Source organism: Aythya ferina (genome assembly GCF_964211825.1).
Source record: "Aythya ferina genome assembly, chromosome: 4".
NCBI classification, from domain to species: Eukaryota; Metazoa; Chordata; class Aves; order Anseriformes; family Anatidae; genus Aythya; species Aythya ferina.
This window is the reverse complement of record NC_140300.1, coordinates 44,298,110-44,324,660: the sequence shown is the minus strand read 5'-3', so window position 1 is coordinate 44,324,660 and position 26,551 is coordinate 44,298,110. Positions and strand designations below refer to the sequence as shown.

The 26,551-nt window shown below is 36.5% G+C and overlaps 1 protein-coding gene across 3 annotated transcripts in view; it reads left to right on the top strand.

The window, feature by feature from the left end:
• LRBA (LPS responsive beige-like anchor protein) overlaps positions 1-26,551 on the top strand; it is a 390,502-nt gene that overhangs the window by 17,887 nt on the left and 346,064 nt on the right. For all 3 annotated transcript variants that reach the window (XM_084516786.1, XM_084516785.1, XM_084516787.1), the window contains exons 3-10: positions 18,955-19,186; positions 19,323-19,423; positions 21,563-21,658; positions 23,360-23,481; positions 23,588-23,714; positions 25,009-25,128; positions 25,423-25,569; positions 26,338-26,535. In XM_084516786.1, coding sequence (XP_084372912.1) covers positions 18,955-19,186; positions 19,323-19,423; positions 21,563-21,658; positions 23,360-23,481; positions 23,588-23,714; positions 25,009-25,128; positions 25,423-25,569; positions 26,338-26,535 — 1,143 coding nt within the window. The remainder of the gene's footprint in view (positions 1-18,954; positions 19,187-19,322; positions 19,424-21,562; positions 21,659-23,359; positions 23,482-23,587; positions 23,715-25,008; positions 25,129-25,422; positions 25,570-26,337; positions 26,536-26,551) is intronic.

Here is a 26,551-nt window from a genome sequence, read left to right as displayed (position 1 = left end):
AATTTATATTTTCTGAGAAAAGCTTTCTTCAAAAGATTGTCAAGTACAAATTCTGAGGCCAAGAGGTGAAGGTGACCTACTGCGTAATATCAGCCTTAAGGCCAGCTAGTATTTTATGCAGTTAGTCTACAGACTATGCCAAGTGGAAATAGTAAAACCTCACCAAATGAATTGGGGGACAGCTTGGAAAAGTTGTCAATAAGCCAGCAGTCAGCTAGGTTCAAGTGATACTAAGTTTAACACTGGAAAAGACTTTAAAACAGCTAAATATTTCTTATAAGGTGTTTTTCTGGAGATCTAAGTTTTTGGAAATGCTGTACGTGAGTAAGCACTGAGTCTTACGGAGGGAGCGTGGCTCAGCCTAGTAGAGTGACATGCTTTTTAAAGGAAGTGTATTTTTAGTTGAGCTTTTTGGATTATGTGGAACGCTGTGAAAAATGATGCACAAACTTTGCTCGCAAAGGGAAGAAAAATCAGTGCTCTACTGCAAGTCCAACCAAAGATGTTAAAATGGACTGGATGTGTTGAGTGGAGCTCTGTTTTGTGTGTTTGGCCTTAACACTGTGCTCTCATCTCTGTTAGGGAAATCTGGAAGCCTGGGTGGTGTGATATTCAAGGTGCTACAGATCTGATGGGGTCAGAAAGATCTTGTAAAGTGTCTGGGGTGCGATAATTGTTCTGCTCCATACAAAATACGCATTGCCCCGGTGTTAACCTTTTATGTGAGATGTTGGGATGAAGCCGAGACGCTTGCTGCCAGGCAGGAAACCACTGTTGATAGGCAGGGTTGGTGACCAAATGTAATTTCTTTTGAGGTGGATTTTTATGGGTGGGTGGATAGTCTTGGCTATTAACACAACTAGGAGAAATATTTCAGCTGATTGAGAGTTCATACACTCGTCTCCATCAAAGCAAAGTCAGGGAAGGGCACCAGTTTTGATCCTGATAGCTTCACAGAGATTCACATGACAAGACAAAGAGGGTAACAGGAATTTATAACACAGTGCCTTCCTTCGTATCAATTTCAGAGGATACAGACTGACTGACTTGCTAATGTGTTGTGAGTGGGAGCTGGCTGCGCTTCAGTGCTGAGAAAGCGGTGCATGGAGATCGCTGGAGTGAGTTTTGGGAGGAAGCCAAGGAAACATTGCAGGGTTTACTCAGAAGGATTACACAGTCAGTCTGATCTGCATCTGAAATATTAGATCTGCTTTGACCCTCAGCTGCTGGGGAATGATTGCTAAGGTGGTGTAAGCAAGTGACACAATGCAGTGTCTGGTTGGAGGGCTGCGGCCTTCTCCTCCAGGTGCACATCACAGTGTTTTAATTAATTGCTTTCCCAGTGTTCGAGGCAGGGAGAGATGTAACTGTGCATCGTGTCTTTCCAAAACTCCTGTTGCTCTATAATTAATAATCTAGTTTTCATAGGGAAAGCTTTGCCTGGAGCAGTTTTGTATATGCTAGCAGAATCCACAGTCCCTCTAACTTCATTTCTGCAGCGATGCTTAAAATACTATGCTTAATAGTATCCCCCTGCCTTTTTTTGTCTTAGTGGCATCCAGCATTAAAAAACAATAAGCTTACATACAATTATGTTTATCTATACACATTGAGAGAACATCACTATCGATACTACCTTTATCAAGAAGTGCATTTAAAATGCCAAATGAAATTGAGCTCATTTTGCAACATATAGAAGTATATATTTTTTTTCAAGAGCTGAAGAAATTTTTGTTTGGGAATTAATTCTCTTTGGACAGATGTCTCAAAAACAAACACACATACATGTACAAACCAACCTTTCCTTTGTTTCTAAGACAGAAATACTGTGGTAGTCTGGAGTGACCGGTCTTCCACTTCATAATGCTCTTAAACCAGAGATTTCACCACTACTTTGTGGTAGTACCTTTATTATATACTTTTTGTTGTTCTCTCTCTATAATGCTTTATATTACTGATCATAATATTCAGTAAATGAAAGTTTGCAGTTTTAAACTTTTCCATTAATGGAAGAAAGATCAAGATGTGATGCGCTACAAGAGGAGAGGATCTCTGTAACCTGAACTAGTGGACAAGTGAATAGGGATGTTTCCTCTGAGGTATTACTATTACTGGGTAACATTTCAGGTCACAGAGGAACTGTGTTGTTGAATGTCAAGTACTTGAAGTCCATAACTGTTTTTAAGGAGTTTAAAAAAAAAAAAAAAAAAAAAAAAAAAGCACCGTTCAGGATGGGGGTAATTTTATGTATGTGCTTGTGCTTATAGGTGTGTATTTTAAGTCCTAAATATTTCTAAAGTTCTTTGTGGATGTGATACAGTTCCTCCCAGTTGTATTTGCGGTGACTGATTCTTAGAGGAATCTTTAGCTTGTGCAATATTTTCACATCAAAGCACATGAAAGCTTGAGATTATGCTTCTGTCATTCAATTTCAGTGTGTTTTTAAGATCGATATATTGGAGACTTAACACAGACATTTTTCCTGTTTAGAATCTGTTACCTGAAGTGCCCATGAGATGGTGCTCATCAGTCTTTTTTCTGTGTAGCAGCACATCTGTGTAATTCTGATTTACAACTAAGAATGCAGTGTTGGGTAGTGCTGTCTTTCTAGAAGGAGAAAACAAAACACAAAATCAACAGTGGTCAGCATCTTGAATTAATACACAAAATACCTGTTACTTCATTATTTTGCTATGTGCTGTAAAGACGGTCCTGATATCCCATCATTGGGAAGATTGATCTGATGCTAGATTATAGTTTATACTTTACCGCTTCGTTTTTTTACTTAAAAAGTTAAAAAGTAAAAAAAAAAAAAAAAAAAAAAAAAATCTAAAAATTGACTTATCCTTTGCCTATTTAGACTTATATTGTTTTGTTGCTGCTGTACTTCTTTCTGATTTTCTCATATAGCAACATGAAAGTTTCCTTTATAGAAAACACACTCTGCTAGTAATCCACATTGGTGCGTTCTGTGAAGTGATGTCTTTCTATGGGGCTTTCATCAGTTTGGGTTGTTTGTTTCTTCCCCGTGCCTTATGGCAGCAGTAGCACAGAACAGCAGAGCTCAAGACAAATGTCAAGCTGTTATGAACTAAGGCAGGAGGATACCTTTCTTTGGGCTGGACTCAGTGTTAGGAGCTCCAGTGCCATTTTTCAATGGTAAACTATGTAACTTCAGAGGGAAGCTACAGAAAAAGAGCAAATTAAGAGGAAAAGGTAAGAGTAAAATGTCTTATGTCTGAAGTAAGGTTCCAAAAACACTTGAACTGGGCTGCAGCAAAGTAGAGCCAAACGTGTTATTTTACATTTGTTTTCAGACCGTTCTTATTTTGAGAGCAATAACCTGAATGGTCTTTTGGGGGAGGTCTGGAAGAGAACACAAGTGACGTAGCTGTACTCCCAAGGAAGGAGTTATTAATATTGATAGGTAAGAAAACAAGAGTTGTTTGTATGAAAACTGGATTGAAGTGATTAGCATTGCTGTTATAATTGGTCATGTGAAGACATCAGTTATAAAGAAAATATCTGCTGAGTATTAGCAGAGATTATAGGCCTCTGCAAACTGTTTTTGCTTCAATGTGGTGATGGATGTTTCTTTTGGGTGTCTTACAGGCTTTATTTTTTAAATCTCTGTAGCTTTGACCGAATCAAAAATCAATGAATGTTGAGAGCAATGTTAGGCAGTTGTAGAAAATATTAAGGTGCTTGAGAAAGGTGCATCTTGACAAAAATGGGTGAATCATCTGTACCGAGGTGATAATGTATGTGTATGAATTGTATTGGGAGAAGAGAAATGATTTCAGGAAGAAAAGGGGTCAAATACTTTTCTAACCTTCATGCTGAGCAAACAAGCCTGTACAAAGGAGTCTTGTGGAAAAGCTGAATGAGGCTAGGGGTTGTAAGTACCAGTGTACGTAGAAGAGGAAACCAGGGAGAGGTACAATCAGAAGATAACTCTTCAGAAAAGCAGTCTTGCCTTCTTCTTTTCAGACTTCAGCATTGCTTTTAGGTTTATTCTTCTCAATATACTGTTCTCACTGTGATGGAAGTCTGTAATTTTTTTTCATTGTATTTACTCACTCTTTCATCATTCCTTCTTCTTTATATCTTCAAATTTTGTCTTTTTTTATGCCTTCCTGAGTACCACTTCTTCAACCTTCTGTATCTTTATACTTATAATTCTCAAAAAACAAAACATAAAAAACACCACCACCAACAAAAAACTGAACAACTTCATTATGGAAATGCTGTAGGTAATTTTCATTTGGAAAAAAATAATAATTGGAAGATTGCTGCTGTGCTTCAGGGGAGTTGGTGATTCTGGAATCAATTGAGAATGAATACAAGAGAAATCTAGAGGTTATTATTTTGGTGGCAGAAAAAAGGTAGTTTGGCTAGAAGTAGGGTTAATATAAGGGAGGCTCCAACTCATATGATAACACTGATTTTGCACATAAAACACTAACATTCTTGAAAATGAAATTTATAAGATTTGTTTTTATTCGAGAAAGTATTTCAGTTCCATGGCCCAGAAAACCAAACATCTGTCTATTTCATGAAGAGTATAAATTTCATCTTGAACAATTCCAAAAAGTAAACTTTGAGAGAATTACATTTACGTGCAGTTTGCCAGGAATCGATATTTTTGTTCTCATAGAAGAGTATATGAGAGACAGGGGTCTTGCAATAATAATTCCAGCAAGATGGCTGTAGTATATCTGAGGAAATTAATGTTTTATAGCTTGGTATACCATGCAGCTTATAATGCAACACTGTTTACACAGCATTGTTTGTATTGACTATTTTTAAAACTATTACAGTTGGGGGGGAAAAGAAGTCAGAAAAATGTGGAAAAAAAAAAAGCAAAAAAGCTTTCTATGTAAACTTGTGGCTCCATAATCAATAAAACAGATTGTCTAAATACATCATCGCTTACTAATCTGATCCTAGTTTTAAATTTATTTAGACTTTGTGCGTTAGAGTTTTGTTCTGAAGTTCTGTGGCAATGTAAATACCTGATTTGAACTTCGTGTTGTGCACCAAGGTAGCTGCTGTACACTGAAATGGCCACTGAAGAACCTGTAAGCTGAGACCTGCTTTTTTTTTTTTTTTTTTTTGCCATGAATCAAACATTACATGGGAACAAACTATCCTGCATATAATATGTTGCAGCTGAGATGAAAGTAGGTTTTGGAGTAAACCTGTTGGTGAATTGTGAAACAGTGTTATCCTTGAACCAACACCTGCTGATTCTTTGTGGCAACTATTTAAAATGGATTGTTACTTTACTTAATGTGACTATTTTTTTTTGGAGGCAATATCCTGAAATTTAATATTTTATTACCCCCTCAAACAGCAGCTAGCCTACTGTTCGAACCATCTTGTCTGTACTTATCTGTCAGCATTGTTTTTTGTTTGTTTTTTGAGAGATAGAGAAAGCATCTGACCCTGTGAGTTTGATTTCAAGCCTGTTTAGTTTTCAAAGGGATCAAATTAAGCAGGTGTAGAATAAGTGGTTGGAACTCTTGTTACCAATTAAATTGTTTTTTAAAATTTAAAAAAACCTTAAATGGTGATGTTTTCTGACCTTTTAATGTACGTGATGTTAGGACATGAGTGACTGACTTCTAAGAAATAATTGAACCGAGAGCAAGTATGCTTTTTGTTAGTCCACTGCAAGAATATTTTCAAAATTAAGTGGGAATAAATTATTATAATAGGGGAAAACAAACACAAGTATGCATTAAAGAGGGTCATAGTATACTGATAATAGAATTTTTCATGTTCTACATCCTGATTATGCATATAAATTAAACTGATTCTTTTATTAGGTTCTTCTATTAGGAAATGTATTTGAAGACCTTAGTGTTTTCCCTATACCTCCAATTATTTGCAAACAGATCAGGTTCATGTTTACTTGTTCATACTTTCTGTGATCTGTATTCCTGTACTCCTGTATTGGAACAGGACTTTCTAATGAGTATTAAAAAAAAAAAAAGTCTGAGCCTGACCATATGTGGTACTTCACTAATGGTTCTTTGATAACTCCTCTTATTTCTCTTTTATAATTATTAAAATAATATGTAAAGACCGTATGAAAGTCATAGGATAGACATTATGAAAAGAAGAAGAGGGAATACATAATGAAATGCACTAATTTGGTGTTGGCAATAGAAGTTTGAGGTACGCATACATCTGCTTAAAGATGTAGAGGAATTTGGCTATGGGATGAAGCTTAATATTATTGGGTAATAAAAAAGGGGGGAAGGATATTACATAGAATGTATGATTTCCCCCTATTTAAATCTTTACAATACGAAGTGGCTACTTTTTAAGTTACTCAAGTAGTCACATGTGCCAGCTTACCTGATAGATCACCAGTGACATCAAAACATAGGAACTTGTGCAGCTCCCATGTTCCCTCTGTGAGGCAGTGAGCAGCTTGGAATTTGGGGTTGTGGGGTATCTTGTTGGCCTGGCAATTGGGAAGCAGGAAGGACTGCAGTGTCAGTGCATGTGTGGCAGCAGCTGAGGAGTCCAACAGCTCTGGGGTCCTCAGGTGTCTCTGGGTAACACAGCAGGAAACCAGGGTTGTCTTGGGCAAGTTTATAATCAGATTAGTGATAAACAGCTGAAAATGTGGTGATGGTGGTGTCAGTTTCAGTTAGTAATATTTTTTCACCACCCCCCCCCCCCCCCCCCCATAATTGTTTCTTCCAAAGTGGTGGAAACAGGCTGGAACTGTAGGCTTGAGGAAGCTCACTGTTTCTGCATTTCTCTGGCTTTGGGAATAAGCTTATGAACACTAAAGCTGCAGCAGAAAATAAAGTAGTGATCAAATAATTATTTTCTTAACATGTATTTTCTGTGCAGAAATAGAGGAGTGAACAACTACGAATACCGTGAGCTGTATTCTTCATTGCAGGATGTGGTGTGAAAGAAAGGAACACCAGGGTTTGGGTAGGCCTCTCACAGAAATGGGTGTGCTCTAACAACTCTGGAGTTCTGCAGCAATGCCATTTGTCTTCATCTGTGGTGGGGAAAAAAACAGAAGCTTAGCATATAGAAAAGTTGGTGCGACTTTGATGATAACTTAATCTCATGAAGTTACAGCTACCACTTCAAAGTTGTCTTTCTACTTGGAAAGCTTGGTGAACTACACGAAATTATACATGTCCACACCAGTGTTTCTGCTACGGCAGCCAGTACTTGGTAGCAGTCAGAAACTCAGCTTGTTTCAGTTTCTTGCTTCATGATTTTTGTGGTATTTGCTTTTTCTCTTGTTGTACTGAAAAACCTCTTTCTCTTAGAAGTAAACATTTGTGTGTGTGGGAAGCCACAGGAAAACATTGTGACTAAGCTTGATTTGATAAGCATTGAGGAGTGCATGTGATCTTCATATCGTAATGAATTTAGTTGGCAAAACTTTAGAGAGAATGTGCCAGCAGAAGGAAAGAAAACAAAACAGCTTCTCTGTTAGAGGCTTCAATAAATCTCCAGATTTAGTCTTTAAATCAACATGACTTCCTTACAAGCTGAAGATGTTTTTCTATGTGCTTAGATGAAAAATACTGAAGTCTTATATTATTTACAAAGAAATTCTGTAGTTAAAGAAAAAAATATTTGGATATGGATTAAAACAGGTTTTCCTAAAAAGATTAGTGTTTGTTTTCATAGCATTAACCTCTCCTTTTATAATGGCACTTCATTTGTGTTCAAGCTGAGTAGCTTTTCTTAGTGGCAGATGTTCTTTCCTTCGCCATCTCACTGAAGCAAGATTTACTGTTCAGTTAATCACACTTTTTGCAGGGAAAATGACATTTTAAGAAACACCATTTCACATACTCCTACATGATTTGGATATAGCCTTTTTCAGGTTATGTATACTATCATTTGTGGATAATAATTCAGTTTTCATTCACAGATTTGTATGTGGAAGATATTTCTGCATTCTTAAATCCTTTTGATTGTAGTAATTCCAGGAAAAGCCTTTTCGCCTTGGAAGTCCAAATACATGGTATGATGGTGTTGGTGAAGGAATGCTGAGATTAATAACTCCATTAGTGTTGTGGTTTTTGTCAGATTTTTTGATAAATCTGGTGATATTTTTTTTTTTTTTTTTTTTTTTAAGTTAAAAGTATCGGAAGTCAAGCTTTAAAAAATGCTGCCTTTACTGGCTAGGTGCTTGTTTCAAAGTGTAGTTCAAAACCCTTTTGTCTCACAAAACTAGTTGTTGCTCTCCTTCAGTCTAAGCTGTAGTTGGTCACAGGATGTGAGAGGTTCCTGCCAGGTTTTCTGGAGAATATCTATTGGTTTCTGTTAGTGGTGTTTGAACACCTAAAAATAAAAATAATAATAATAATAAATTGTTTACAATTCTAAAAATTGAGGATGCCATCATCTTAGGTCTAATTTCAAATGTAGCTCCTAGAGGAATGGGAAATGTAGGGTGTGAACTGGCTGGGTACAGCTGCTCAGCCAAAGACAAGGCAGGTGTTGTACAGCTAAGTGAGAATGCCTTTGTCTGTGGGAGTGGGAAAAGAATTGGTGTACAGGGTGATCAGCGGACCTGCTGAAGGTCATTTGGAGAAGCACTTAGCAGGAGAGGAGTGGAGAGATTTTAAGTGGAAAAACAGGAGGGTGTATTTTTAGGCAATAATAGTGATGACGTATATGCATCATTAATAGCTTGTCTTGTATCTTTTATTTATTTCTTTATTTACTGTTATAACTATTCCTTGAAGAAAATCTCCATTCAGTCAATGCCTGTATAGTGAGAAAAGGGACAGAGACAAGTGGAGTTGAGAGGAAGAGTCTTGGGTAATAGTAGGAGCTTCTGTATCAGGGGAAAAAAACAGAAGCAAACAGCAGTGATGTGGCAAACTGGGGAAGAAAAAGCCAAAAAATTTAACAAAACTTAAGTGATGGAGTCTTATTTCATTCCTTGCTTTTAGTATTGCTGTTGAAAGGGGAAAAAAAAAAAGGCTGGTCTTCTTAATGGAGGCTTTATTAATGTGTCTATTTTCACCAAGTGAACTTTTCCTCCTTCTGATATCGTTAGTAGAAATTACCACTTTGTCCATAGCACTCATGCTGTTACAAAAACCCAGGTGGACAGAGGTTATCCAAGGATAGTCGGATATCTGGATATCACCCCCGTGAGCAGTACAGATGTGCTGGCTGAACTTCTTGTGAATGGTCAAGGCTTAAATCAAATAGAGGAAGTGAGCAACAGCACTGTTGGTAGGTCTTTGAGCTTGCTCAAGTATTTCTGGTTCATTGTTTGGTAAGAAAATGAATATCTGTTAATCCTTTTAATATCCTACTTGAATTCTGTGCTTTACTTCTTTAATATACTTACAGTTAAGTGCATTAAAACAGTAATACAATGACTTTTTTTTTCCCTTCTCTAAACACAGCAGTAGTGTCATATTTTTAGAGAGGGGAAGTCGCTTTTTGGTAAGAGTAAGTGTTGGCCAGTTACTGCTGTAGGCAGCCTTCTGTTCCAGCCAGGGTCATCTGCGTGGTTCTCCCATGTTGATCACAACCATAGTAAGTTTTTAAAAAAAAGGCAACAGGGAAACTTAAGTGTTCTCACTTGCAATTACTGTTACTGCCCTGGAGACCTGAGGATTCTTGACCTGCCTAAATTGACAACCTAGTTATCTGAATCCATGATGGCTTTGTTTCTCTTTGCTGTGAAATTCCAACTTTCTTACACCCAAACTCTTACCAATCTCTTCTTTAGCTGTGGCAGACCATCTTGGCCAGTTCTGAGAAGGCAGGAGTGCTGTTTTCCAGCTGCTTTGGATCAAGGTGTTATCACAAATGACAGAAACAGATGTGCTGGGTTCTTGGTTTCTGTGTAATTTGGTGCCTTTAGTTGTGCTGAAATTTCCTGCAGTTGATCTGTTGAGCTATGAAATGCGTGCCAGCTCCTCCACTGCCATCACATTTGCTTCTAGCATGTGCTATATGAGGGCTGTGACTTACAGTAGGAGAGGAAATACTTAGCATTACTGTTGCTAAATCTGATAAAACCTGTCAGCTTTAAAAGTAAACTGATTGCTCACTTCATTCTGTGTTCTCTTTTGGCTTTTTGAGCTTCAGTGTTTTTTTTTTTCCGCTAGTAAAGTTATTTTTTGCTATTCTCTGTAATCCTGTGTTTGGAACATCTTCTGTTTTGCTCGTTTTCCTTGATTTCCTTTGTTCCTTTGGCCTTTCACCCCCTACTTGCTATCCCTGTGTCTCTATGAGCTTGCAAAACTCATTCACGCATGTTTCCTAGAATAAGCTCATGACCTTGTTTAACTCCAGCGTTCCATTGTTACACTGTTTTTAGTGAAGGACTTTGCAAGTATGAAGAATTAGTCACTGTTTCAATGAAAAGTTATGTGAAGGGTTGCTTGTCTGAGGCTTGCAGGACAGGTTCTGTAGCTAGAGTGGTGGCTTCTTGCTCCTACTGGCATGATCCCCTGTAAAATACCAGGCAGATGTGTTGTTTCTGTAGAAAATATCAGGGTATAGTTTCTGTTCTCTGCCTGGGGCAGCAGTATCCAAGCTTTTCTGATCATGCAGCCTACCTTGAGCATGCAGCCTTTGTGCATGTGCGTATTTATAAAATATTTTTATGTTTTGCTCTACCAATATATTAGATGCGTTATAAAACACACAAAAATAGAAACTAAAAGAAGTGAGATGAAAATAGTGTTTTTACGTTTTTATGACTTCATTTGCTAATGATGCAAAAAATACTTCCTGCACCCCGAAGAACCATCGTGCACTCCCCTTGGGGTGCATGCACCCAACTTTGGAGACCACTGATCTAGGTGACTGGTGATTTGACTTCCTCTGAGTTGAATAATTATGTATTTGCTGTGGAATAGTAAGCCCGGGGACATATGGCCTTCATTTCTTTTCTCCCATCAAAACATGCCCAGTGACCTTGCTATATACAAGACCTGACTGGAGTACAGTGGGTGGTGACATGAATATACAGCTTTCCTTTTGCCTGCTCTGAAAGACATCATTTTATTTTTTCACACTTCAAAAATACATTCTAAGCAAATGTTTAATTCAGACTACCTGACAAAGTTTTCCTTTTACCACTGTTTTAGAACAACCAAGATCTGCAGTGTGTTAAAGGATAAAGGAGCCTAAATGTAAGAGGAAAGTTGACCTATGTGCTTTCAAGTGTACAGTTCAAATCTTGCATAAAGAAATTGAGTAAGGCCTTCTGCATATTAATTTACGTGGTTTAAAAGTTTGATTGAAATGTACCCATCAACTTTGTCATTGTTCTGTTTTTTCTTATCTGGGCTATGGGCATAATGTTCAGTTTATGGGCACATGCTCAATGTAGAACGTGAATGCCGTAACTGATGGAGGTAGGCACAAGCAGGGTTTTTTCTGTAAAGTCATCCAGACTACAACGTTTGTTCTCCACTCCAGACTTGTTGATTCAAATCATATTGCTAATGCTAACTTCTGGGCTGCTTCCTTGATTAAGACAGGACAGGATGCAGCCCAGCACAGCTTGATGACTGATGTACAGTTTAGTCCTTTTCTCTAAGCAAACAGCAGATTGGTTTTGTTTGCTGATGGATGATATTTCTAGATTTGACAAACAGTTAAGTACTGGATGCGAAGTTATGTGTCTGGATCCTGAAAAAATCAGTTTTTTGTTTTTCTCCTAAATTCAGATAAAAATGCTAGGTAACTTTTAGAAATGTGGGTAGGAAGGCAAGTGCTGGGATAATGAAATGAATGGCATGGTACGGTGCTTTGCTATCTGCGTTTCATGTCTTTGAGTTTAAATTCAGAGTATTGTAACTTGAGCCGACTTTCTACTGGCTGTCATAAAATGACAGATTTCTGATTTTTAAAATGTCACAACCATAAATCATTAGTTTGCTAAGATTGCACTAGCAAGCTATTAAAGAACATGGCAATATTTACTGTAGATAAATGCAAATTTAAAAAGGTTCTCTGTATCATGGTTTAAATGATTTATTTGCTTTCAATCCATATATGAATCTGATGTGATGTAAAATTTAGGATATTTCATTTCCTGTATGGAGCTACGAATTTGCATATTATTAAACCATCTCCTGGAGTCATATCTTTCTTGTATATCTTAAACGCTATCACAGGTTGAGATGCACTGGGGAAAAGAGTTAATTAAAACAGAGGCAGAATATAATGCTATTAATACAGAAATGGGAAAGATGTGAGTTTCAGGTGGATTTAGATATAGTCTATATCTATGCTAATATATTTTGAGATATATAATACAAACCAAACTCAGGAAGCTGACAGGTTTTGTAAATGTTTTAGCCGCTGTTTGGAGTGTACTGCAAGTCAGCTTTGTCTTGAAGTTGATGTGCAAGATATCAGCTGGGTAACCTTTAGTTTCTTCAGGAATTCAAGTTAAAGCTTACAGTAGCACAGCCTCCTCAGGTGCAAAGGGCTGCTGCCCTCTGGGTTCTGCATTGAACAAAAGCCCGTTGAGCATTGCTTTTGTACCCTGTCCTGCTTTATTCTCCGAAATGATAAAGATTGGCTGTAGCTACACCTGTCAAATGGCCCCTAGATGTGCTGGCTGAGCCTGCTGTGCCAGAGTGTGGATTTCTGGGCCCTCAGGACTAGTGTTTTGTGTTCTGTTGTTGGCAATCCTTGCTGTATCAGCTGTCCTGCCTTGAGGTGGGTCTGTACAGATTGGGAGGAGGTTAGAATTTGTGGTACTGGACTTGTCTCTGACTTGCATTTTGGAATCGGTTGTTGAATTTCTAGGAGAGAGAGAGAAGCATGATGTTACAAGTTGCTGTAACTTTTTTTTTTTTTTAAATGAATGGATATCAAAATGATAAAATAAATATGGATTTCTTGAGGGAACCTGTTTTTGTAGGAGGAAATGTAACTGATCGCTTTGTAAGTGAAGCAATTAGCAATCAGTCCATGGTCTGAGAGAGAGATTGAATTTCATTCTTGGCTGTGTACTTTAAAGTAGATTTAAGTACCAAAAACTAAAATTTGAATTTCATTCACGTTTGAAAATACTGTATAGAACTAATTCATCCTTGCTCTGTTCTGCTTGCCTTGGGTTTCAGCTGCACACTAGGAACTGATATTAGAGGACTACTTTGACATAAAAATGCTTGCGAGCGGAATGAAAATGCATTATTATTAGCTGTAGTAAACAGCATCATTGTTGGCAGCCCTGTTACCTTTTAGAACTTTCCTCCCTTCTTTGGCAAGGAGAACCCCATAGGTAAGCATCACCACCAGAAAGGTGCTTCAGATGTGTTGCATCTACGGGGACTAGAATTATACTTTTTTCCATCTATTTCAGCTGATAGAGTGATTTTAATGTCAACTTTTCTGCTAGTTTGAAATCTTATCCAGTCTCATTTACTAGAAATACAGTTTTCTTCTTTGTGGCAGAGCATGAGGTATGGGCTGCTGATATAAAGCTGTGTTGGGGAGGAAGAAATTATACTGTGCAGAGATTCTCTTTTTTTAAAAAAAAAAAAAAAAGCCAAAAAAAGACTAGTGCTGGTTTAACGGTTTCTAGTCCAACATTAGGTGGCAGTAGTAGACTCTTAACACCATGTGTGCACTAGTTAAATTTACTTTTAGGTCACTTCCCAGAGGGGAGAAAGAGGTGAAATTCTGTTTAATACAGAACATTTGTCATAAATCACCACAAAGGGAAGCAATGGGGATGATTTTTCCTGAATGATCCAGGTTTGATCATAGTTACTAGCAGTATTGAATCATATAAAACATCTGGGTTTGGGTGGGTACAATACTGTTGTGCAATGCCACTACTGATGTACCTGTTTTAAAATGGACCTTTCTTATTTGCCAGGTAAATGAAGGTGTAGGCTTTGTTAGGAACTTGGCAACGGTGAGAAAAAGCATATAATTAATAAGAAAACTTAAAAATGTCACACACACACCCCCCCCCCAGCCCATCCTTTTTCCTTCAGAAAGTAGGGGAGGTAGCTACTACCCGTATTTCATTTTTTGGAGTGTGACTTGGGTTGTGTTGGATCAGAAAGTTGCCGTTCACTTGCAGAGGTGTCACCGGTCACTTGCAGATTCATAGTCTCATGTTACTTTCAACTTTGAGCTACTGCTATGGGTAGCAAATGGCTTTTAATCTTCTGCATCTTACTGGAAGGTGATGACCTTGCCTTTCATGAGAGGATCTTCCCCACAGTTCTTTGTGTTTGCTCTAGTTTGATTGCATTATTGTTGGTATAGTGGCAAGACACTGAAGAAAGAAAAGTTGACATCCAGGCTTTCTCATTGCCTTCCTTGCCTCTCTGTAACCTCTCTGGGTGTGAGCCCTCTTTGCCATGATCTCTGACTTGACATTGATGCCAGTGCCACTGTTTGATATGATTATCCGAACTGTCAGCAGACTTTGAGAACAAACCTTCTCTTAGCATCTTACTCATGTTTTAGTATGCTCTCGCCTCCAAGTGTTGCAATAACAAAGATCACATGAAAAAATGCAAGGTGAGGGACAGAGAATGGATTGCTAGCCATGATAACATGTTAGAGTTATTTCCCCAGCTGCAGCTTCTGGTCTGTACAGGCACTTCCAAATCAGAACAATCTTTTTATCACACCCAGGATGTGTACCAACAGTACTGACTTTGTTCCTTTGTGTTCCCAAGGGATTTGACTGGCTTGGGATCACTCATGATGCTGTGAGATCCTTGCCCTTAAGATACTGTAGTTCTTATACTTCCCAGATCTTTGGCAAGTCTTTCTGATGATACATACATTTGCTTTGAGTTCCTGAACATGTGCAAAGGTGTGGAGACCAGTCTGTGGGTTTCTGCTTTGGTGGGAGATGAGAGTAAATATAGGCAACGAATATTGCATTGCTAGTTGCTGTTAATTGTAAGCATAACGGCTAACATGAATCCATCTTCTTTGGGTTTGTATTCTCCAGAAGTTGGCTTCAGGTTTCATCGTTGAGGGTTGAAAAATGTTGTTTGTATGTTTGTTAACCATGAGTCAACTGATTAAAATGGCAGTAAGAACAGGACTGTTTTGCGTAACATAGCTCTTTTGTAAATAGAAAGAAAATGTAAGGTGTGTATCAAATGCTTAAGTGTTCACATAGCTGCTGGTTTAGCTTCATCACATTTTTCTTAAAGTTTAGCTTGTGTAAGGACCTTACTTGAATAGATTTCAGTCGTTAGCTTTGTGCATCCAGCTTTGTGGCTAAGCATAAACTTGAAAATTTCCTTTGAGATAGAATTGGTTTGCTATTTGATTGACTTTTTTTTTTTTTGCATGGGATAGGCATTGTCTGTATCTGTTATCTTGATACACGTAAGACGCAATTTTGAGATTATGAAATGAACTCTGAGAGGAAAAAAAACGAGGTCATAATTTGCATGGTGAATAGTTCTTTACTACATGACTTCAGGGAGCAAAGAAACTTGTCTTTCTGTGTAGGTTATTTAGTAACCAGGCGGAGGAGGAAGTTCTATAGAAGTGTAAAGCCTTTGAAGGTTTGACGTAAAACTCTGGAAATTCAACTCTGTAGTTCTCCCAAGTATAAATAATTTGGATTTTCACAAATAAATGCTGATTGTGGTCTCAGACGTGTATTTTTATTTTTTCTTTTCCTGTTACGGTGCATTGAAATATTTTCTTACAAGCTTTTGAAATATTTAGTATTTAAAAATGACTTGACATAGGATTCATAATCTAGATCATGATATTTGAGGAAAGTGGAGTTTGTATTTATTGAGTAATTTTCTGCATACTCGAGTTTGGAATTTGCTCATCCATAGGGTGCACCATCTCTCTTATATTTAAGATGACTTCTCCTACTTTAGGTTAAATGAAAGGTTCATGGCAAAGAGAGGTCTGATGTTCATTTTTTTTTCTACTTAGAAATGATCCATTTTTTAAAAATACACTCTAGAATTAATGTAATTATGTTGACTTCTCATTTGTTCGGTTCTTAAAGTTAAGGGGAAAAAACATTATTTGAGTGTGTCGCTGACAATGGCTGTGTTCTTCCTGCTTTCAGCCAGCCAAATGTAGAAACATTGTACTAAAAATATATATTAACTAAACCAGTAGCTGCAGATTTTCAAGGTAAATATAAATGGCAAAATGTAAAATTTGTGAAGATGTATTTGAATACTTTGAAAGTTGCACTTTAAAACCATTGCTATAAGCTTACACTTAATTCTGCATGCCAAAGGAAGAAAACGTTATGCCACCCGGTAGGTTGCTATAAAGATTGTTTATGCAGCTCAGCATAAGACTTAAAATACGTTGAATTGGAGAATTTTGAAAAATGTACTGTGCGACATTAGAGACCAAATCATGCTAAAGTGCAAGGAAAGACTATACATCAGTTCAAAGGCTACATTATTCAAAAAAATACAACCATAAAAAAGGTAATAAGATTACATTCTCACACTTCATGGCTAGTAAGGTGCATTAAGCTGCTCAGATATTCATAACTTACTGTGACATTTGGGAAGATTACATTTTGCTGTGCACAGCCATTACTGCAGCTCAGATAATAACTAGCCAATGCATGGACCTGGATTATGATCCCTGTCATTGGAAACAAATTTGTGTTTTGAAGGTTGATCAGTTTCAAATCACCATTAGAAAGGGTTAATATGACATACTGTGGTGTGTGTGTGCTTATGTGTATCTAATGGGTATGCATACATATAGTACATCAACCGCACGGTGCCTTCAGTATATTGCTTTCTCCATCATTTTTTTCCTCCTCGTTTTCCCTTAAAGGAACTGTTAAAATAGTAATTATTTCTACCATAGCAGATTATTGCTAGAATGGACTTGCTGAAATGCTTATTTTTGCAGATTAAATTGGAAACCTAATTTGACAGCTTCCTGGATGGGTGGTTACCGATAATAGTGTATCTAGCCAAAAATGAAAGATTGGTGGTGTAGACTAAAGGGTGAAGGTAAGGTCACCTCTAGTAGTCGTATAGGGTTTGGGAGTGATAATTGATGGTTGGATGGTTAGTTAAAACCAAGCGCATAAAGAGTTGAATTTCTTGTCCAGAATTAGCAGGTGTTTTTTGGCTTGAATTCAACTTTGAGCTGTTCTGTTTGCACACACAGTGCAGTGTTCGCTTTGTTTCTCAACTTGATGGTGACAAAGACTGGCTTCTTGAGGAATACCCCAGTTTTGTAGAGGGTGATACATCGAATGTAAAACAAAGCATAACTTGTATTTTGTTTTCCAACATTTTGTTCAGCTTTTGAAGGGGTGTGTACCTTTTTCTTGGCATCTGTTTTGTAATGCTTCTGCATAAATCCAGCAGTTAACTGAATTAATCAATGCTCAGCATTTTCACTTACTCTTTAATTCTACCTTATGGTGCTTTCTTGAGGTAGGCCTCTGCTCCATCTTAAGGAAGGGGAAAACAGGCTTGGGGATAATGACGTGATAGATTTGTTTGAGTGAGTTGACAGGGAGAGTTGATATAGAGAAGCTGGGAATATAATTTAAGTCTCCCTGTTTGCTTCCTGCGATTTCCCTAGATATTAAGGAAACATCTGATAGTAAATTGCATAATTACTTTTCATGACCAAGAGAGGAGAAAATGGAAAAGTGTAAATTACTATTTAGAAATTGTTACCATGAGACATTGTCTATTCTGTCATAAAACCAGGAAGTTTTTCTGTTCCTTGTGGTGCTTGGCAGTACCGATTTATGCCCAGAAGACCAAAGATTGCTTCTTCAAAGTGACAAGATTTAGACACTTGAGGAAAATGTATGGTAATTTCAGTAGTTAATGAAGAGCATATATTCTATTTCGTTGAGTAAGTTTATCTTCAGATCCTGCTCAGCTGAGAGAAGGTGTAGGAGCTAATACAGAAGCAACTTACTGTATGTATTTTTGGGGCAGTTTTGACATGGTATGATTTTGGTGAGTGACACTATTGAAGCTGTTAAAGAACAAAGCTTGTGGAAGGAACAATACATGTGGCAGAAATAATGTCTTTTATTAGGTAGTCTTGTAGAACTGAGAAGAAGCTGATATTTGAGTCAACCCTACTTGAATTCTTATTTGTAGGTTATGTCATAAGCAAGTATGGCACATTTTAAAGTTTAATATAGTTCCAATATAGGTCCAAGAAAAGTTATAGAAATGTGGGGATTGGGGGTAGAGGTTATTTTATTGAGTACAAACCCCAGAATGAAGTAGGTTAGTTATTCATTCCCCCGTCCCTGTCCCACACCCTTTCCTGGCACATGCGATTAGTTACTAGGTGCATGTTTAAACAAAACCTGCATCTAGGAGACCTGAAATAGTACAGGATTTAAGCACCTGAGCATAATCAAAGGTTTCAAACAGTGCTGCAGTTTCACTTTCATCCAAGTAGAGCAAGCCTTTACTTCCTTTTCATACCTGTGACTAATGAAATTGGCAAGTAATACCGTACCAGCCTTATTCAGTATCTCAAGAATGACTCTTAAACATTTGTAAGCAGCAATATTTCTTCTTTGGGCTAGAATTGCCTTATTTGAGGAGTATTAAGCACATCCACAGGGAAGCTTTTAGGGCCACTCTAGGCCATTTAAGGTATCTTAGTTGACCTTGCTCTCTCACCTGCCTTGGAACCTTCCATTGATCTGTTCACTTCACACCTGTGTGCGGCAGCTCCGGACATCCATATCTTAAACTACCCAAAAGTTCTTTTGCAGCAATTGTCTTGTAGTAGCTGACACCTTTGTTAGATCTTGAAGTGGAAGTTGAAACAGGAAGAATAAGACTTGATAGATTGACGTCGATCTCGTTTTGCTTTTCAGCTTGTGTTTGATAGTTTTCTCCTTGCAGATGGAATAACTGCAAGAAGATAGTAACTGAATAATTAAATGTGGAATGGTGTTTTGATATATGTATTTTTTAATCTTTTGTCTGAAAGCTTGTTGGGGGCGATTTTGACCTGGAAATGAACTTTATTATTCAAGAAAAAGATGGCATTACCTGCATGGTAGAACTGTTGGATAAATGTGACGTCACCTGCCAGGCCGAGGTGTGGAGCATGTTCACAGCAATCCTGAAGAAAAGTATACGCAATCTACAGGCATGCACGGAAGTGGGGCTGGTTGAACAAGTACTCAAGAGGATTGATAGAGCTGACAACATGATTGCAGGTACAGCTTCACCTAGTATATGAGTCAAATTGTGTTCCTTTTACGTAAAATCTCATGGGAACACTTACTTATTAATGAAGTGATAGAAATTTGACACTGCATTTTATTAAGTATTATTATATTGTTCTCCTTTCAGATCTCTTAGTGGATATGCTGGGTGTGTTGGCTAGCTATAACTTGACGGTTCGAGAGCTCAAGTTATTCTTCAGCAAACTTCAAGGAGAAAAAGGGAGATGGGTAAAAGAAAACAAACCTGAAACCAATATTTTTGTAGTGTTGTTGGTGTTTTTTTGTAATGTTTCCAACTTAAGAGACTGTGTGATAACCTTAAAATACGTATTTTTAAAATATACCAGGAAATAAAGGATGCCTGCTGCTGTTATATCAATGGAATCTATTTTTACTTGAAAGCAATTAACGCATGTAGAGTAGAACAGTGATGAAATTAAGTTTAGATTTTGGATATATTGACTGGATTGGTCTTCTTGAACACCTGGGAATAATATAGCAATACTACGCATGTGTTTTTATGCACGTGTTTTTACTTTTATAGCTTCAGTTATGTGAAATTGAAGGAAAAAAATATTTTTTTTAATATAAAAGAAAAAAATAAATTGCATACATATGCACATTAATGTGTTCTTATTTTCACGTTGTTTATCTTTACCTGAAGGCTGGAGAGTTTTATTTAGTCAGCAACATGAGAATTTATATCAAAAATTAAAATGAAGGAAATAAGTGCTAGCTGAAAACTCATAGTTTTGTGTGATCTAGAAAGGAAGAAGAGGGTCCACTCTTACTTTTGAGAGCCTCCTTCCCTAAAGATTCTTTTCTTGTGGAGACCACCAGATATGTTTTCTTTAACCCTCAAATTGTTGTTTTGCTGGAATTTTAACAGTGGTTTACCTTCTTGGACTTTTAATTCCACTCCTGTTATCTCTAAATACCTTGCCTAGTGTAGGCAAAAGGCATCTCAGTGTTTTTGTTGCCTTCAAATAATTAAAATATATTTAATATAAAAGCGTGGATGCACAAACAACAGATTTCGAAAGGAGCTCTTGAAATAACTGGTTCACATAAGACACTCTATATAGGGTTTAAATTTAATAATTGAACATACAGATTATATTTAACTGTAGCTGAATTAAAGTTGTCTTTGTAACATTAACTTTTTCATTTCCTGGCTCTCTGCTATTTGCATTTAATTTCCCTTTCTTTATTAAAGACTAAATATAGAGGAAGGGAAGAGAAAAACACCATAGTTGCATTGCTATGGAGTTGCACAACTCCATAAATCTTAAAATCAGCAGTGCTGTAAAGATACAAAGTATTTGGCTACAACAAAAATTACCTGGTTGAATTCTGTGGTGCTGAGGACATCTAAACAGATCTCAGTGTTTCCTCTTCGATTTTTTAATTCAGATTTATGAAGCAGTTTATCTGACTATAATTTTGGTACATTTGAGATACTTTGTAATGGATCATCCAGTGCTTTATTTTCAGAGTGGCTGCTTACAAGAAGGGAAAAAGGGCGCTCAGAAAAAGATTGGAAAAGTAAAATTGTAGTTTGGAAATAGATCTACTGGAAAGCTAGGGAGTGGTAAAAGAAAACGCAGAAGTATTCTGCCAGTTTGACCACTATTTGCTGGATTTCTGTTGTTAACTCACATTTGGAGTTTATAATTGCTGAGTATTACAATGACATTAATGCAGAATTAGGGTTTTGGTGGGGAAGCATTAAATATTCACACTGAGCGGTCAGTTTAGGTGCTTGAGACTTATATCTGTCCATGAATTTATATGAAGGGATATAGCTAACTACAGTCTCTTTAATCTGGTATGTCACTGTAATCCTGATGAAAATAAACCTGCCTGCTGATTTCTCCCTTCTCCCTCTTGCGAGCTTTTCCACATCTCTCATGTGCTGGCACAGGTTTCCTGCAACCATAATCTAAGACTGGTTTGAGAATTGCTTTTTTTTTTTTTTTTTTTTAACCCAACAAGTTTTCATCTGGATCAGTTAATTTACTTTGGCTCACTGCAAATCCACCCAAACAGTAATGCTGACGGGCATCAGCAGGCAGAGGTAGTATCCAACGTTCAGGGTCATTTTAGCCTACGCTGGATGACAGTGGCTATGGACTTCAAGTCCTTAATTTAGTTACGCAATTAAGTACATTTCAGTGCACCTACTGTGTACTGTGTGAAGGAATCCATGACTCTCTCTTAATGTTGTTTATTGAAAATGCTAAATGTTGTAGCAGAGTATTATTTAACCATGAGCAAAGCTTTAAAATGTGTCTTTGTGTGTGTGTGTGTGTATAGTCTTATTGGTGTGTTTCATTTATTTACAAATGTAATAATTCTTTTTGTCAGCCACCACACGCTGGGAAGTTGTTGTCTGTGTTAAAACACATGCCTCAGAAATACGGACCTGATGCCTTCTTCAACTTTCCAGGAAAAAGTGCTGCAGTATGTAGATATTTGAAGTATTTTTTTCATTTGTTTTTCTGTTACTAACATTGGTTGTTTATATTCCTGTCCTTTTGGCTCATCCCTCTTTGTCATAGAGGTAGACTCAACAGAACTTTTTTTCTCTGCCTGACACCTACTTCATACTGAACTAAATGATGCTTATAACTAAAGTGCATTTTCACTATGGAAGGACAAATAGTGTTACATAAAGAATAGATATAGATGAGTTTTTTTCACCTGCCTTGAGTAGTTTAGTTATATCTTGTTGCAAGGAGAATCTGGGGAATCTGCTTGCTTATTGATATGTTTCTGTGGTAATGGTGCTTGTGTTAGTATCCAGTATGTGTGGGGAATGCCTTACATCTAGGAACCTTCACTAGTGAAGCCACAGAAAAATATGGCCATACTTGTGCCATTTGTTATTTTTCTAGCAATCAAATAACATGAATTATGTGCTGTGCATAATAATTCTCTGAGAAGATTTGGATCTTAGATAGTATAGGTTGAATACTACTGAAAGATGGCACTTCGTATATTTCACATACAATGGAATTTGGCAATTGACATGTTTCTGTTTGTTTTGGCTGTTAATGTACTATTCTTGCATTTAATTTCTGATAATTTTGTTAAATGCCTGAATATTGGGGTGCTTCAATAACTCCAATGTCAATATTGTCATTTATTTTTAAATCGAGAAGTCTTAGATATTAAGTATTGAATAAAATACTCCAAAATCCATTGTGATTTAAATGAAATGATAGTACTACCAGTACCCAAAAGTCAGCCTCAAAAACGTGCAATTTGATTAATTAGCTGGTATGTAGTGAAGGATTTATTGCATTTTATTTGGTCAAGGATAGCCGAATGGAGCATGGGAGTTTGATGACACTCAAGTTCTTTGTTTTTTGTTCATTGGCATTGATTATCTGGACAGCATCTTTGATCAGAGTTTATGGCAGTCTTAGTTGTAGTGTGTGTTGCAAGAAAGTTGATGGTAATGTTTTTAAAAAAAAAAAAACAAAAAAAAAAAACAATAAAGCTTAACTGTTTGAAACAAAGGGCCCACCTATGCAGTTTACAACTTGGGAGCTTTTAAGCTACTGTTTATACAGTGCTTGATATCGGGATTTTGGCTGGGGATTGTATCACCTTTCTTTTAAGGAAATTTATAGGACTCTCACATTCTAACTGGAAGGCTGTCTGGATGTGAATTTCAAGGAAGATAAGAATCTGTTGATAAATAAATTCTTATATAAAATCATAAATGCTTCTCTTTTTTTTTTTCTTGCCAACTTCTTTTCGTAATTATTTTCCTGACTGCCAACGCTATGTGAAAATAAGTTCATAAATATGTTTATTCTGATAGGCTACCACAAAAACAAATCTTGAATTTACATTTTGAGGAGTTTTTATGTTGTAATGATTCCACTGAAGCATTTAAATTTTAAAGCATGGTTACTATTGATAGTCTTATTTGAGATATAAAGACCAATTTTTAAATATTTAAATTAATTCGATATTTAGCAATGGAGTACAAAGAATGGTGTACAGAAAAAGTATGGAAGTTAGGCCAGATTTTTTTTGGTTAGAGAAACAGTCCACACTCATCGTGTACACGTCTGTAGTGCATGTCTTAAACTGTGTATTCTTTGTATCATGATGTTCAACAATGTACATGAATAACTTTACTTTTTTTAGGCTATTGCCTTACCTCCTATAGCCAAGTGGCCCTACCAGAATGGATTTACTTTTCACACTTGGTTAAGAATGGATCCTGTAAATAATATAAATGTGGACAAGGATAAGCCTTACTTATATTGGTGCGTATTAACAGAAAACCATATTTCTGATATCCAATTATTACTATTTGTTCAATGATTTCTATTTCCATCTATGTACAACGCTAACTTTGTTCTAATTTGATAGTTTTCGAACGAACAAAGGACTTGGCTATTCTGCTCACTTTGTTGGAGGCTGCTTGATTGTAACATCCATCAAATCAAAGGGAAAAGGTTTTCAGCATTGTGTTAAATTTGATTTCAAGCCACAAAAGGTGAGTAAAAAATACTAAAATCTTTCAAAAATGTTTAATGAATTACAAAAATGTGCATGTGTTTACATGTGTGTAACTAGGAGTTTAACTAGGTACGTGCGTAACTAGGTGTTATATTTGTAGAATATATCTTTAAAAATGTATCCTAGAGGGACTGGTGTTTCTATTTATTAGGTTTGCCCCTCTGCAGAAGAATATTTACGCTGGAATGAGCAAAATCATTTTTTGTTCTAATTAATATTTCTTTTAAGTTTTACTTAAGATACGTATAAGGAAAAACTAGAAAATGGAGTTTACAAGAGGTTTTATGAATTTTTGAAGCTTGCCTGGTTTCTCTGATAACTCTATTTTTGTGTGTGTTTTATACTGTGTTTTATCCTGTCTCCAGCCTTTCTCTTGTTTTCCACAAGTATTTTGCTAAGGCTCATCTTTAGGTCATTGCTTGACACTTAGTGCGGACAAACGCAGTGTTATTTTAGAAAGAATGTTTACTAATCCATATATAGGTTTCCTTATCAAACCAGGGCAATTACTGGGAGTTTGCTCTTTTTACAGTTTGGAAAATAACAGATTCATTGAATTAATCTGTTACATTTCATGTTCATTGAAATTGTCCAGAACATACTCTCCTTACATTTGGAACTTTTCTCTGCCAATCTTATCAAATGTAAGAACTTAAATGTGAGTTGATTCTATTATTAATGTTCAAGACCTGCTTGTCTATTAAGCAGTATTATGCTCTGTTTAGAATGTTTTCCTTTTCAGTTAGAAATTCTCCTAATGTTTCTGGAGCAACTGGTGTAAACATTTTGTGTGGGACAGCAGGCCTCCTCAGGAATTTCTTATCAGTAATCCCTTGCTGTAAATATGGATTCTGTTTGTGACAATTTGACATGTACAGCCTTTGAAAGTCTTTAAAGTCTGGAGCCATCCTTGCTCTTTGGAATGACAACATTTACAGTAGTCCATCATTCTAAGTGTAATCCACCTTAGAACTTACTTACACAGTGGTTTCAGTATAAATGTTTCTATGTTGTCATGATTTTTTTTTTTTTTTTTTGAGTTTTATGCCATAAATATCTTTTAAGCTTTTAATCTGTGTCTACTTTTTGTGGAAAAATAGGTTATCCTTTGATAGAGCTGTGCAGGAAAACTCAACAATGTCTTTTTTACTTAAAACTTTCAATCTTAGTTTAATTCAAAGAAACTGTTGAATGTGTAGTGTGCTCCACTTCAATGATTGAGCTACATTAAGTGTCTATAGAAGTTTATCAATTATTTTCTTGTTGTTCAGTGGTATATGGTTACTATTGTGCACATCTATAACCGCTGGAAGAATAGTGAACTTCGATGTTATGTGAATGGGGAACTGGCATCCTATGGAGAAATAACATGGTTTGTCAACACCAGTGATGTAAGTAATCTCTGTTTACCAGTATGTGTAGTTGATCATTTTGATGGATTAAATAGTTGTCCTTTACCGTATTATTTTGTTCTTTAACTAAACCTCCCCTATTTTATGCATTTGAAAAAAATTAAAAGTCAGTAGTAACTCTTTGGTAAGGGAGTAGGTTCTGCTTATACATCTAAAAACTTACTATTAGTTTCTGCTAAGACCTCAAAAGATTTTTTTAATATAAAAATGATAACCTATATTATTCTCATAATTTATTTGTGTAGCTTAATTTAAACCATATTTCCTTTTCAGACATTTGACAAATGTTTCCTGGGCTCTTCAGAAACAGCAGACGCCAATCGAGTGTTCTGTGGCCAAATGACATCTGTTTACCTTTTCAGTGAGGCTCTCAATGCTGCTCAGATCTTTGCCATTTATCAGCTTGGTCTGGGATATAAGGTAGTGTGGAATTGACTATAAAGCCCCCAAAGTTTAAATCTGATAATGTTCTTTATGGTAGATTTTAAGAATGTTGTGACACCTCTGTGCCTCTGAAAATATTTTTACCACTTCATCTTTTTATTAAATTGTTCTGTAAGCCTATGTATCTTCTCACAAACTACAAGTAAACATTAACCCAATTATTTAATCGGGTTCTTGTTTACATATCACAACTTCTGTGTTGATGGTTGGGAGAGGGATAACAACACCTTTCTCTGGCTAGGTTAACTTCCTCATTGAGGCTGAAAACTAGATCAAGTATTAAGTATTTGTTTTAGGAAAGTAGATTTGTAGTTGATTTTGCTAGTCAGTTTTCCTTGATGTGTGAAGTTAGTGCTGAAGATTAGTTTTGTTGCAATGATTTATTATTTGTTTTGTCACAGCCCTGAGGGGTACTAATTGAAGACTTATTCCCCAACAGCTGTACAAACAAACGCAGAAAAGATGGTTCCTATTCTGTCTGTTCCTCAATTATTAGTTCCTTCTGAGTGAACATTGTTGACTGTCATTCTGTTTCTTATCTAATGTATTTCTTCTACATTATCTACCATTTTGGCAATGTCACTCCTCAGGGGTCAAAAAAGAAATCTTGCAGTTTTAATTCTGTAGAATTGATTAAGAAACAATATTATTTTCTGTTAATAATTGTGTTCAAAACTGTATTTTCAATGTATATGATCTAATTTTTTTTAATTTTCTCTTCTTCAACCCTGCTTCTCATTCCAGGGAACATTTAAATTCAAGGCAGAAAGTGATCTCTTCCTTGATGAACATCACAAATTGTTGCTGTATGATGGCAAACTCTCCAGTGCTATTGCTTTTATGTACAATCCAAGGGCTACAGATGCACAGCTCTGTCTAGAGTCATCCCCTAAGGATAACCCTTCTATTTTTGTTCATTCACCACATGCACTCATGCTGCAGGTATATAAACATTTTC